We start from the raw sequence: 12,059 nt of genomic DNA, 5'->3' as shown, positions 1-12,059 counted from the left end.
TGGTGGCATCCCAACCCCCTGATCGGCCCTGCTCTGTGGGTGATAGAGGGCGGCGCCCCAACCCCCTGATCCGCCCTGCTCTGTGTGTGACGGGGCGGTGCCCCAATTCCCCTATCGGCCCTACTCTCTGAGTGACAGGGGGGAGCTCCTCAACCCCCTGATGGGCCCTGCTCTGTGCATGACGGGGCAGCGCCCCAACCCCCGGATTGGCCCTGCTCTGTGTGTGACAGGGGGTGGCGCCGCAACCTCCCCATCGACCCTGCCTTGACTGTGACAGTGGGCAGCGCCCCAACTCCCCAATCGGCCCTTCTCTGAGCCCGACCAGGGGCTGCACCTAGGGATTGGGCCTGCCCTTTGCCACCCGGGAGCAGGCCTAAGCCAGCAGGGCATTATCTCCCAAGGGGTCCCAGACTTCGAGAAGGCACAGGCCAGGCTGAGGGCCCCCCCTTCCCCCCGAGTGCACAAATTTTTGTGCACGGGGCCTCTAGTATCCTATCTAATAAAAGAGAAAAATGGTAATTGGTGTACGACGATACCCTTTTCATTGGCTAATCAGGGCTATATGCAAATTAACTGCCAACTATGATTGGCAGTTAACTGCCAACTAAGATTGGCAGTTAACTGCCAACAAGATGGCGGTTAATTTGCATATGTAGGCACAATGCAGGGAGGGGAAAGGGAAAGCAGGAAGAAGCCCCCTGCCACTGACAGTGATCGGAAACCCAGGGGGGAGCTAAGAGCTGGGGGGCAGGGCAAAGGCGGCCCTGGGGCCGCCTTTGCCCTGCCCCCCAGCCATGATCGGAGAATCAGGTGCCTTTTCCGCCCTGGCCAGTGATAGCAGGAAGTAGGGGTGGAGCCAGCGATGGGAGCTGGGCTCAGTCGAAGCTGGCAGTCCCGGGAGCTAGGGGTCCCTTGCCTGGGCCTAAAGCGGAGCCCATGATCGTGGGGCCGCTGCAGCTGCGGGTCCCCGCTGCCTGGGCCGGACGCCTCAGCCAGAGGCGTTAGGCCTGGGCAGGGGCGGAGCCTGCAACCGCGGGGAGCTTGGGGTCCCCTGCCCAGGCCTGACACCTCTGCCGGAGGCCTCAGGCCTGGTCAAGGGGCTGATCCGGTGATTGGTGATCGGAGGGTGATGAGGGTCAACTCCTCTGGCCGAGGCATCAGGCCTGGGCCGGGGGCTGAGCCGGGGATTGGGGGGATATGATGGTCCCCTTGCCCAGGCCTGAAGCCTGGGTCAGAGGCATCAGGCTTGGGCGGGGGGTGGAGCAAGCTATCAGAGAGAGATGGGGGTCCCCTGCCCAGGCATGATTCCTGGGCCAGAGGCCTCAGGCCTGGGCGGGGGCCAGAGCCAGTAATCGGGGGGAGATGGGGGTCCCCTGTCCAAGCCTGACACCTCTGGCGGAGGCGTCAGGCCTGGGCAAGGGGCCGATCCTGCGATTGGAGGGTGATGGGGGTCAACGCCTGAGGGCTCCCAGTATGTGAGAGGGGGCGGCTGGGCTGAGGGACACCCCCCCCCACACACACCCAGTGCACGAATTTCGTGCACCGGGCCCCTAGTATATATATATAAAAGCCTAAATGACCGAATGACCTGTTGCTATGACACACACTGACCACCAGGAGGCAGATGCTCAACACAGGAGCTGCCCCCTGGTGGTCAGTGCACTCCCACAGCAGGAGCACCACTCAACTGACCGACAAGCACCAGACGCAGGGCTCACAGCTGGCGAGCATTGCTGTGGTGGTGCAAGCTTCCCAATCAGGACTGACTGGGCATGAGCCTGCGGTAGGTGCAGCAGGGCCGGGATGAGCAGGAGTGGCAGGCGGAATTGGGCTGCCGATTTCAGCCCAATCCCCACAGGCCACGCCAAGGGACACCAACCAGTGCACGAAACCGTGCACCAGGCCTCTAGTCTAGTATAACATTTTCCTACTTCGTTAATTTATGCATTTAGGCTACATTACTTAAAGCCCTGATTCTTTAGACCTGTAAGAGACTTTGATTTTAATTGTCAATCTGTGTTCACATAATTAGTTGCATAATGGATTACATGAATTCTTGGGTGAGCCATTTAAAACTTAGTCCTTTAATGTTATTGATAATCATATCATATCAAATCCCTAATTGTCTTTGTGGGTATGAAGATTACTATTGCAAAGACAAGTGTAACATATCACTTTTTCCTAATAAAATGTGATAAAATATAATTCTCCAGTTATTTCACAAAAATAAGTCTGTGCTGTATAATATGTAGAGAGCAAGAGTTAAGATTGAAGTTCTGGGCAATCAGCTAGCCTTAACTCACTAGCTTAGAGCCTCATTCACATTTATGTGGAAGAACCACCCTAAAGTGGTTCATTTATCAACAGAATTACAGATTTTATAGGTCTTTGGACTTTGGAATTATTTGTGAATAGTTGAAATCATGTCAGTGTTCATAAATGTTAGAGTATTACTAATTATTTTTTGGCTTTTGCAAATATTTTTAAATATTTAACCTTGCCCTGGCTGGTTTGGCTCAGTGGATAGAGCATCGGCCTGCAGACTCGAGGGTCCCAGGTTCGATTCCGGTCAAGGGCATGTACCTTGGTTGCGGGCACATCCCCAGTAGTGGGTGTGCAGGAGGCAGCTGATCGAGGTTTCTCTCTCATCGATGTTTCTAGCTCTCTATTCCTCTCCCTTCCTCTCTAAAAAAATCAAAACATATTAAAAAAAAATTTAACCTTATTAAATATTTTAGGGTTATTTAATAGATGTGTTTTTCATTAAAGCAGTTATAGGAGCATTATAATAAAGTAAATAAAACAACAAATAGAAATTTATGAAAATATTCATTTTTTCTCTCCCTCAGTCCCAGGAGTATGTCCTGTATCCTTCCAGACTTCACCCTATGTATATCCTCATAATTTAATTAACTGTTCCTCTATTACTTGAGATACCTCTTTCTCAAAAACTCCTAAGCTGTTTTTTTATTGTATTTTTTATTTTTAAATATATTGATTTTTTACAGAGAGGAAGGGAGAGAGATAGAGAGTTAGAAACATCGATGAGAGAGAAACATCGATCAGCTGCCTCCTGCACATCTCCTACTGGGGATGTGCCCGCAACCCAGGTACATGCCCTTGACCGGAATCGAACCTGGGACCTTTCAGTCCGCAGGCCGACGCTCTATCCACTGAGCCAAACCGGTTTCGGCCTAAGCTGTTTTTAATCACAAAAACAGTAATAAGGGCTGAACAGTAATAGAACGGAATATAAAGATTTACAATAAAAAGTATAAATCTACTTCCCCACTTCCCTACAAAACACCTTCCTACCACCAAGAAGAATCTGAGGTTACTTTGATTTAGAGCAGTGGTTCTCAATCTGTGGGTTGCAACCCCTTTGGCGGTCAAACGACCCTTTCACAGGGGTCGCCTAAGACCATCCTGCATATCAGATATTTACATTACGATTCATAACAGTAGCAACATTACAGTTATGAAGTAGCAACGAAAATAATTTTATGGTTGGGTCACAACATGAGGAACTGTATTTAAAGGGCCAGAAGGTTGAGAACCACTGATTTAGAGGAATAGATGTTTATAAATTTGTGCTTCAAATCCTGATGTATTTTTATAGGATGTTGTCTTGGAGCTGGAATTTGAAGGTATAAAGGATAAGTTCAGCATGGTCCAGGTATGGCCTGTACGTCAAGTTCGGCCTGTCACTGAGAAGTTGCCTGCCAATCATCCTTTGTTGACTGGCCAGAGAATCCTTGATGCCCTTTTTCCGTAAGTTTGAGTTGGGTCCCAGTTTTCCCTGAGTTATTATCACCATAATAAGCCTAATAACTATCTGCCATCATGCAAAGTTACTATAGTATTGACATATTGCCTGTGCTATATGTTATATCCAGATACTTACTAGGTAAAGGTAATAAGAGCACATGGTGTTGCCCTGGCCGGCTTGGCTCAGTGGATAGAGCATCAGCCTGCGGATTGAAGGGTCCCAGGTCAATTCCGGCCAAGGGCACATGTCTGGGTTGCAGGCTTGATCCCCAGTCGGGGGCGTGCAGGAGGCAGCCAATCAATGATTCTCTCTCATCATTGATGTTTCTGTCTCTCTCTCCTTCTCCCTTCCTCTCTGAAATCAATAAAGAAATATATTTTTTTAAAAGCACATAGTGTTTATTTTTTGAGAGGAAAATATTCTTTATAAATAAATATTTTATGTGCTAATCCTATAATACATTTTATCTAGAGACATTCTTTACTTTCCCCTTTCTACCTTCCACTGTTCTCATTTTCACAGCCACATCTCTGGAAAGAATGAATAGTTCGCCCTAACCTGTTTGGCTCAGTGGATAGAGCATCGGCCTGCGGACTCAAGGGTCCCAGGTTCGATTCCGGTCAAGGGCATGTACCTTGGTTGCGGGCACATCCCCAGTGGGGAGTGTGCAGGAGGCAGCTGATCGGTGTTTCTCTCTCATCGATGTTTCTGACTCTCTATCCCTCTCCCTTCCTCTCTGTAAAAAAATCAATAAAATATATTTAAAAAAAAAAAAAAAAAAAAGAATGAATAGTTCTTTCCACCTTTCCCTCTCTAAGTTACCATACTACTCTGCCCTTGGATCCACCACTCAACTGAAACTACTCTCACTAACATAGTCAGTCACTCCCATACTTAATAATTCAATAAATACGTTTTATTTTGTTCTACTCCTTCCTCTTTGAAACATCTTTCTTTGTTCTTCCTGTTAGCTTTTGTCCACAAGTTCTAATTCTTCATTGCAGGTTTTTTCTCCTTAATTTTGCTATTTCTTAGTGTTTTCCCTCTTTTAGGGCCTTTTTTCTCATCATTATATATCTTACCCTCTGAGGATAACTTCATCCACTCTCATCACTTAAATATTCATATATAGAATATACCAGGTATAGTCTCCAACATCTGTTTCTTCATCCCAAATTTCTTCTGCATTCCAGACTCATATATAAAACACTTCTGATTATACCTCTCCTTTTCAATGTCCTACAGGTGCCTCAAAGTAAGTATGTTCAAAACTAAAGCAATTATGTTAATCACCACTTCCTTCCTTACAACTTGCTCATTTTTCTTTGCTGCCTCTCTCAGCAAATGTCATCATCCATCCATCCTCCCAGTGAATGCCTAATCTAAAATCTGTTACTTCTCTCAAGGATCGTTTTTACGCTTCCACATCTCATTATTGAACAAGTGCTTTTATTCTTTTCCCTAAATATTTTTTGTCTGTATCTTTCCTCCCTGCTTCATGACCCTAATTAAGGCTCTTACCCTAATTCCTGCAATAATCACATTTAATCAGACTTGCTATCTCCAGTCTTGCCTTCTTTCTAAGTGGTTGTCCTTATTAAATAGTGATCCATTTAAAACACATGTCTGTTCCTCACTGTTTTCTTGAAAACCTTCAGTGCTCTTCATTGCTTTTATTTTTTTTTTGATTTATTTTTTTTTATTATTTTTTTTATTGCTTAAAGTATTACAAAGGGTATTACATATGTATCCATTTTATCCCCCCGCCCTAGACAGTCCCCTATCCTCCCCTATCCCCCAGTGTCTTATGTCCATTGGTTATGCTTATATGCATGCATACAAGTCCTTTAGTTGATCTCTTATCCCCCTACCTCCTGCCCCCCAACCCTCCCCGGCCTTCCCACTGCAGTTTGACAATCTGTTTGAGGCAGCTCTGCCTCTGTATCTATTATTGTTCAAAAGTTTATAATGGTCTCTATTTTCATTGCTTTTAAAACAAATACAAATATACACTCCTTAACTCTTTACAAAGCTACCCATGATCTGGGCATTGCTTACCTTTCAGTATTGTTTCAGGCACTTACTTGCCTAGCTACTTCCTTATATACTGTCTTCTAGGCATACTGAGGACTTAATTTCTCAAGCAGTGCTCCCTCTTGGATCTTGGCCATGCTGTTCCCTCTGCTGAAAATGTTACTTCCCTTTATCTGACTAATTTCTCTTTCCTTTCTAGTCTTATCTACTTTCAGGGAGACTTTCCTAACCCTACTCCAATCCAGTGTTAGACTGTGCACCGGTTCCTATGTATTCCCACAACACCTTGGTTGTTTTCTATGATAGCACTTTCACATTGGGTTGCATTGCTAAACTTCCAAACTGGGGCACACCCAGCCCTGCCTCCCCTCCCTAGGTTAATAGTGATTTGAAAGAGGTATGTAAAGCCATAGGATGAATGGGCATGCCTTCTGAATTTATCAGTCACTGAAAGATTTGGAGGAGAAAAGATTTTAATGCATGTTAATTTTATATTGAAAAAAGTCAATTATTAAGGATGCAGTGTGATAGTGAATTTTTATGATAAAACACAATATTATAAAGAAATTTCCCTTATTGTCACATCTCATTTCTCCTGCCCAGACCTTCCCACCACACACACACCCTCACAACATTCACTTTCCTCTGCCCTTAACACATTGTGTACCGCATAGAAATCTCTAAGACATACGCCAGGGACCGCACGTTTTTGGGCAAACTGCACGTTATTTAAATCATCATAATGCACTTTAGGTGTTGTTTTTCAATAATTATAACATTTTTATTTTCAAAAACAATTAAACAAAGTTCCTAGTACTTTTTTAACATATGGTACTGCGTAAAACATTTTCCTCTATGAAGAGGGACCAAACAAAATTTACATAAGTATCTAGATTCGCTGCTTTTTCCATGGGCGTGAAAAACGAAAACACTCGTGAGCGGTCCTTAACAGATGGCGTGCAAAACACGAGAAAACTCCTGAGCTGTACGAAATGTGTTAAGATTATTTCACTCTCCACTGCCACATTTTAGGGAAAGTGTGGAAGTGGCTGCTAAGTAATACTGCAATCACCAACTGACTGCAGTTTACCCCACTGTTATGTGAGTGCTCTGAATACAGAAACATGGCTGTCTTTTTTTTTTTTTTAATCCTCACTCAAGGATGTGTTTTTTATTGATTTTTTTGAGGGAAGGGGAGGAGAGAGAAAAATGGGAGGGAGAAGGAGAGGGAAAGAAAGAGAAACATCAGTGTGAGAGAGAAACATTGGTTTCTTCCCATACGTGTCCTGACCATGGATGGAACTGGCAGCCTAAATATGTGCCCTGACCAGAAATCGAACCCACAGCCTTTGGAAATCGAATCCAACTGAGCCACCCGGCCAAGGCAAACATTGCTATCTTATTTTCTGTTGTCTTTCTAGCAACTCCGCGCACATTTTTTAATGTCCTGGAAGTACTTTGTAAATAGTTATTGAATGGATAAAAGGGGTTGACTGAATACCTTATCAAAAGTTTTTGTTCATTCACAGCAAGTCGTGAATTTAAGGTCTTCCTTTTTACCTCAGGAGACAATTTTCAAAAAGGCTTTTATATTTTTATTTTAGCTCTAATTCATAGGTTGTCCTTTCATGAACTAATTTCAGTAAGCATTCAGAATATCATTAATACTATTTTATTTATCCTTTTTTGTGTGTATCCCTTTTCCTAAGGTATCTTGTGGAATCTGCTTTCACTTTTCAGCTATTCAAGCTGATAGAGATGATCAGTGATTAACAAACAATATTATTATAGGTACTAACTAGGGGAGCAATTATCTATACTAATAAAAGCGTAATATGCTAATTAGACCGGATTGACTGGATGTCTTCCGGACGTCCGATGTCCTTCCAGACAAAACCACGGTGGTGGGGGCTGAGGCAGAGGCAGTTAGGGGCAATCAGGCCAGTAGGGGAGCAAGTGGTTAGGGGCAAGATCAGGCTGGCGTGAGGGAGTAAGCAGTTAGGGGTGAGATCAGGCCAGTGGGGGGGAGCAAGCAGTTAGGGACAAGATCAGGCCAGTGGGGAAGCAAGCAGTTAGGGGCAAGATCAGGCCAGCAGGGGAGCAGTTAGGGGCAATTAGGCAGGCAGGCAGAGGTGGTTAGGGGTGATCAGGCCAGCAGGGGAGCAGTTAGGGGCAATCAGGCAGGCAGGCAGAGGTGGTTAGGGGCGATCAGGCCAGCAGGGGAGCAGTTAGGGGCAATCACGCAGGCAGGCAGAGGTGGTTAGGGGTGATCAGGCCAGCAGGGGAGCAGTTAGGGGCAATCAGGCAGGCAGGCAGAGGTGGTTAGGGGCGATCAGGCCAGCAGGGGAGCAGTTAGGGGCAATCTGGCAGGCAGGCAGAAATGGTTGGGGCAATCAGGTTGGCAAGGGAGTAGTTAGGGGTGATCAAGTCAGCAGGAGAGCAGTTAGGAGCATCGGGCTGGCAGGCAGAGTGTTTAGGGGCGATCAGGCAGGCAGGCAGGCAGGCGAGAGGTTAGGAGCCAGGGGTCCTGGATTGGAAAGGGTGCAGGCTGGGCTGAGGGATACCCCCCACCCCCCCGTGCACGAATTTCATGCTCTGGGCCTCTAGTACCTATATAATTGGTCTTTGTAAGTGTATACATATAGCTACACATGAAAATATTTCAAAGTTCTTTCTTTAACTTACACCTATTTTATTTACTGGCATTTATTAGTAAGTGAAGTAATTTACACTTTGTTTTCTTTGTTTAGATGTGTGCAGGGAGGAACTACTGCAATCCCGGGGGCTTTTGGCTGTGGAAAGACAGTGATTTCGCAGTCTCTGTCCAAGTATTCGAACAGTGACGTAATCATCTATGTAGGATGTGGTGAAAGAGGAAATGAGATGTCTGAAGTCCTCCGCGACTTCCCAGAGGTCTGTATCTATAGAGTTTCAAATAATATTTTAGAGAATATACTACTAATCAACCTTCACTGGCAATTAATAAAGCTTTGTGTTATATCTAGAGCATTACTCTCATTTATCAAGGATCTTTTAAGGAATTTTCTAATTAGACTCATGATTCAATTTATATATTTAAGGAAAGGAATTTGTTTCAGCCAGACACTTGAAAGTTTCTTTTTGTAGTCTGGTGGCTTTCAGTTATTGGGAGAATATAAAGTAGACAATAGGCTTTATATGATTTTCTAGGTAACTGTAGTAATAATATTCCTTTTTCCATAAAATAATGGATTTCACTTAGGAAATGGAAATAATGGCTGTCGTTTTTACAGCACAGTGGGACAGGGAGATGAGGTTGGAGGGATGGAGAATATTATTTTGGCAACACTGATTAGAAGAGAAGTTAAATATAGACAGTTTGTAAAAAAGAGACTAAAATGTTCTATTTAGAAATTAGAAGATCACTAATAGATTGTTTGCCTCTAGCTCACAATGGAAGTTGATGGTAAGGTAGAGTCAATTATGAAGAGGACAGCTTTGGTAGCCAATACCTCCAACATGCCTGTGGCTGCCAGGGAAGCCTCTATTTATACTGGTGAGTATATGAATTAGAATAAAAGCAGTTAACATTCATTCTTCAGTTTAGAGCTAACACCAAACTCTTTCTTTTCCAAAGAACTTTTCTTTCATTCTAAAATACCTCTGTTTATATAACCATATCCCTAGTTTCTAAAAGATATTTTACTTATATCTTGAGAATATGTCAATAAAAGACATTTATAAAGCTGCCCCAATCTTTTTAATGACTATAAAATGGTGTATCTTCTATTACTATCTTTTTTTCCTTACACTTTTGACCATCAATCTATCTCTGAATGAACCTGTATCTCTATAACATGAATCATCAGCTTTGAGTTATTATATTTTGATTCCTGGATATGAGAGATAAGAATATCATTGTGTTTATATAGTACCTTCTATCTATGCTCCCACATCTATCCCAGCTTTTGGTACCTTTATTTCTACATTTTCAGGATTTATAATTTTTACCTTCCTTTCTGTGACCATAAATCCAATATCTGTGTTAGACTTAGACCTATAATAAAATGGAGTCAGTGCTCACTGGCAGTTCTTTGGCTATAGTTTCTCTATTTGTTTTGTGGTTGGCTAAAATTTTTGGAAGTTTCTTCAAGAAAGGCTATGGAAACTATATTTCCTGAATTTTTTCTTTATAAGTTTGGTTTTTACTCTTGCCTTTATATTTTAACAATAGTTTGACTGAGTATAAAATTTTTGGATCATATTTCTTTCCTTGACAATTCTTATTCTAGCATCTATGAATATGTTTTTTATTTTGGAAAAATTTCAAGTGTTGTTTCTGAAACTTTTTCTCTTCTATTATGGTTATCTTCTTCAGAGTAGATACACTGAATCGCCTTTATCTATTTCCATATGCATCATTTCCTCTAACCCTTTTTATTTAGCCTTTTGTTCATAAGTTCTATGGTGTTTACTTTTTATGTTGCTTCTAATGAAACCTTCATTTTCTTCCAGCTCCTTGTTAAGTTCTGCTGGTTCATGAAACATCTTTTCTGATCTTACTGTATATTCCTTGAGATTTTACTTTGCAGTAGGATGAATTATGATTTTCTTTAATTAATTAGAGTTTTCATCTGTTCCTTTGCCATCATTGTATTTTGCTCTTCTATTTTCTTCTATATTTGTTGTTTTTGTTCTTATACTGATGTTTGTTAATACTATTATTTTTCTTTGCAGGAGATGGGAGGGGTGGTTTTAGCTATGGTCTAGAGTAGCAGGAATTCTTCATGGTAATCTGTGAACTTTGTTATAGCATGGAATGGTATCAGTAAGTCATTTTTCTCTTTTCCTCTCTTGCCAATACAGTTTGCAGCTGCAAAGTCACAAGATTTCTTTCTCCTCCACCCTGCTTCATACCCATCTTTTACTTACTGAAAAGTAGGAGTGCCTAGCTGTGTTTTATTTTTGTCCCCATCTTCCTTCTCCTTGATGCCATAATTGGGTCCAAGGAACTCCTGCTACTACCCTTGAATCCCTTTTGCAGTGTCCCAAACAGTTATTGGTTTTGTCCCTCAAGAGGTGTCTCCTAGCTTGCAGAAGCTTGATCTGAGATGTGCAGCCTCAGGTAAATTATTTTTGTCTTCCCACACCCTTATTTGTTTTGTTGTTTTTTTAAATCTCATTTAGATGGCTTTCACATTATTTTGTTGTGGAGCTAAATATGGCCCCTAATTTTTGATGATGAAGTTGTGTTATAGTATTTCTTATTCTCCTTGTTTAGTGATTATTTTTATGCGGAGAAGGAGAAAATGACATTCATCTATTATTTTAAGACAGTAAATCTATAAATGGCTACATAGTATACCTTTGTATGGATATATCAGAATTTATTTAACCAGCATCCTTTTGGTGGACTCTTGGGTTATTGGTTTTTTTCTTTCTTTCTTTTATTTTTTATTAAATCTTCATTGTTAAGATTATTACATTTGTTCCTCTTTTTTCCCCCCATAACTCCCCTCCACCCAGTTCCCACCCCACCCTCCGCCCTCACTCCCCACCCACTGTCCTCACCCATAGGTGTACGATTTTTGTCCAGTCTCTTCCCGCATCCCCCACACCCCTTTCCCCCCAAAGAATAGTCAGACCATTCCCTTTCTATGCCCCTGATTCTATTAAAATCACCATTTCATTCTGTTCATCAGATTATCTATTCACTTGATTTTTAGATTCACTTGTTGATAGATGTGTATTTGTTGTTCATAATTTGTATCTTTACCTTTTTCTTCTTCTTCCTCTTAAAGGATACCTTTCAGCATTTCATATAATACTGGTTTGGTGGTGATGAACTCCTTTAGCTTTTTCTTATCTGTGAAGCTCTTTATCTGACCTTCAATTCTGAATGATAGCTTTGCTGGGTAAAGTAATCTTGGTTGTAGGTTCTTGGCATTCATCACTTTGAATATTTCTTGCCACTCCCTTCTGGCCTGCATAGTTTCTGTTGAGAAATCAGCTGACAGTTGTATGGGTGCTCCCTTGTAGGTAACTGAGTTTCTTTCTCTTGCTGCTTTTAAGATTCTCTCTTTGTCTTTTGCTCTTGGCATTTTAATTATGATGTGTCTTGGTGTGGTCCTCTTTGGATTCCTTTTGTTTGGGGTTCTCTGCACTTCCTGGACTTGTAAGTCTATTTCTTTCACCAGGTAGGGGAAGTTTTCTGTCATTATTTCTTCAAATAGGTTTTCAGTATCTTGGTCTCTCTCTTCTTCTGGCACCCCTATAA

The 12,059-nt window shown here is 42.4% G+C and overlaps 1 protein-coding gene across 2 annotated transcripts in view; it reads left to right on the top strand.

Annotated features, from left to right (window-relative positions):
• ATP6V1A (ATPase H+ transporting V1 subunit A) overlaps positions 1 to 12,059 on the top strand; it is a 69,714-nt gene that overhangs the window by 33,826 nt on the left and 23,829 nt on the right. For both annotated transcript variants that reach the window (XM_059687809.1, XM_059687810.1), the window contains exons 6-8: positions 3,620 to 3,771; positions 8,554 to 8,716; positions 9,230 to 9,338. In XM_059687809.1, the coding sequence (XP_059543792.1) occupies positions 3,620 to 3,771; positions 8,554 to 8,716; positions 9,230 to 9,338 (424 nt within the window). The remainder of the gene's footprint in view (positions 1 to 3,619; positions 3,772 to 8,553; positions 8,717 to 9,229; positions 9,339 to 12,059) is intronic.

This window comes from Myotis daubentonii, chromosome 3, assembly GCF_963259705.1.
Source record: "Myotis daubentonii chromosome 3, mMyoDau2.1, whole genome shotgun sequence".
Lineage (NCBI taxonomy): Eukaryota > Metazoa > Chordata > Mammalia > Chiroptera > Vespertilionidae > Myotis > Myotis daubentonii.
This window is presented reverse-complemented; position numbering and strand designations above follow the sequence as displayed.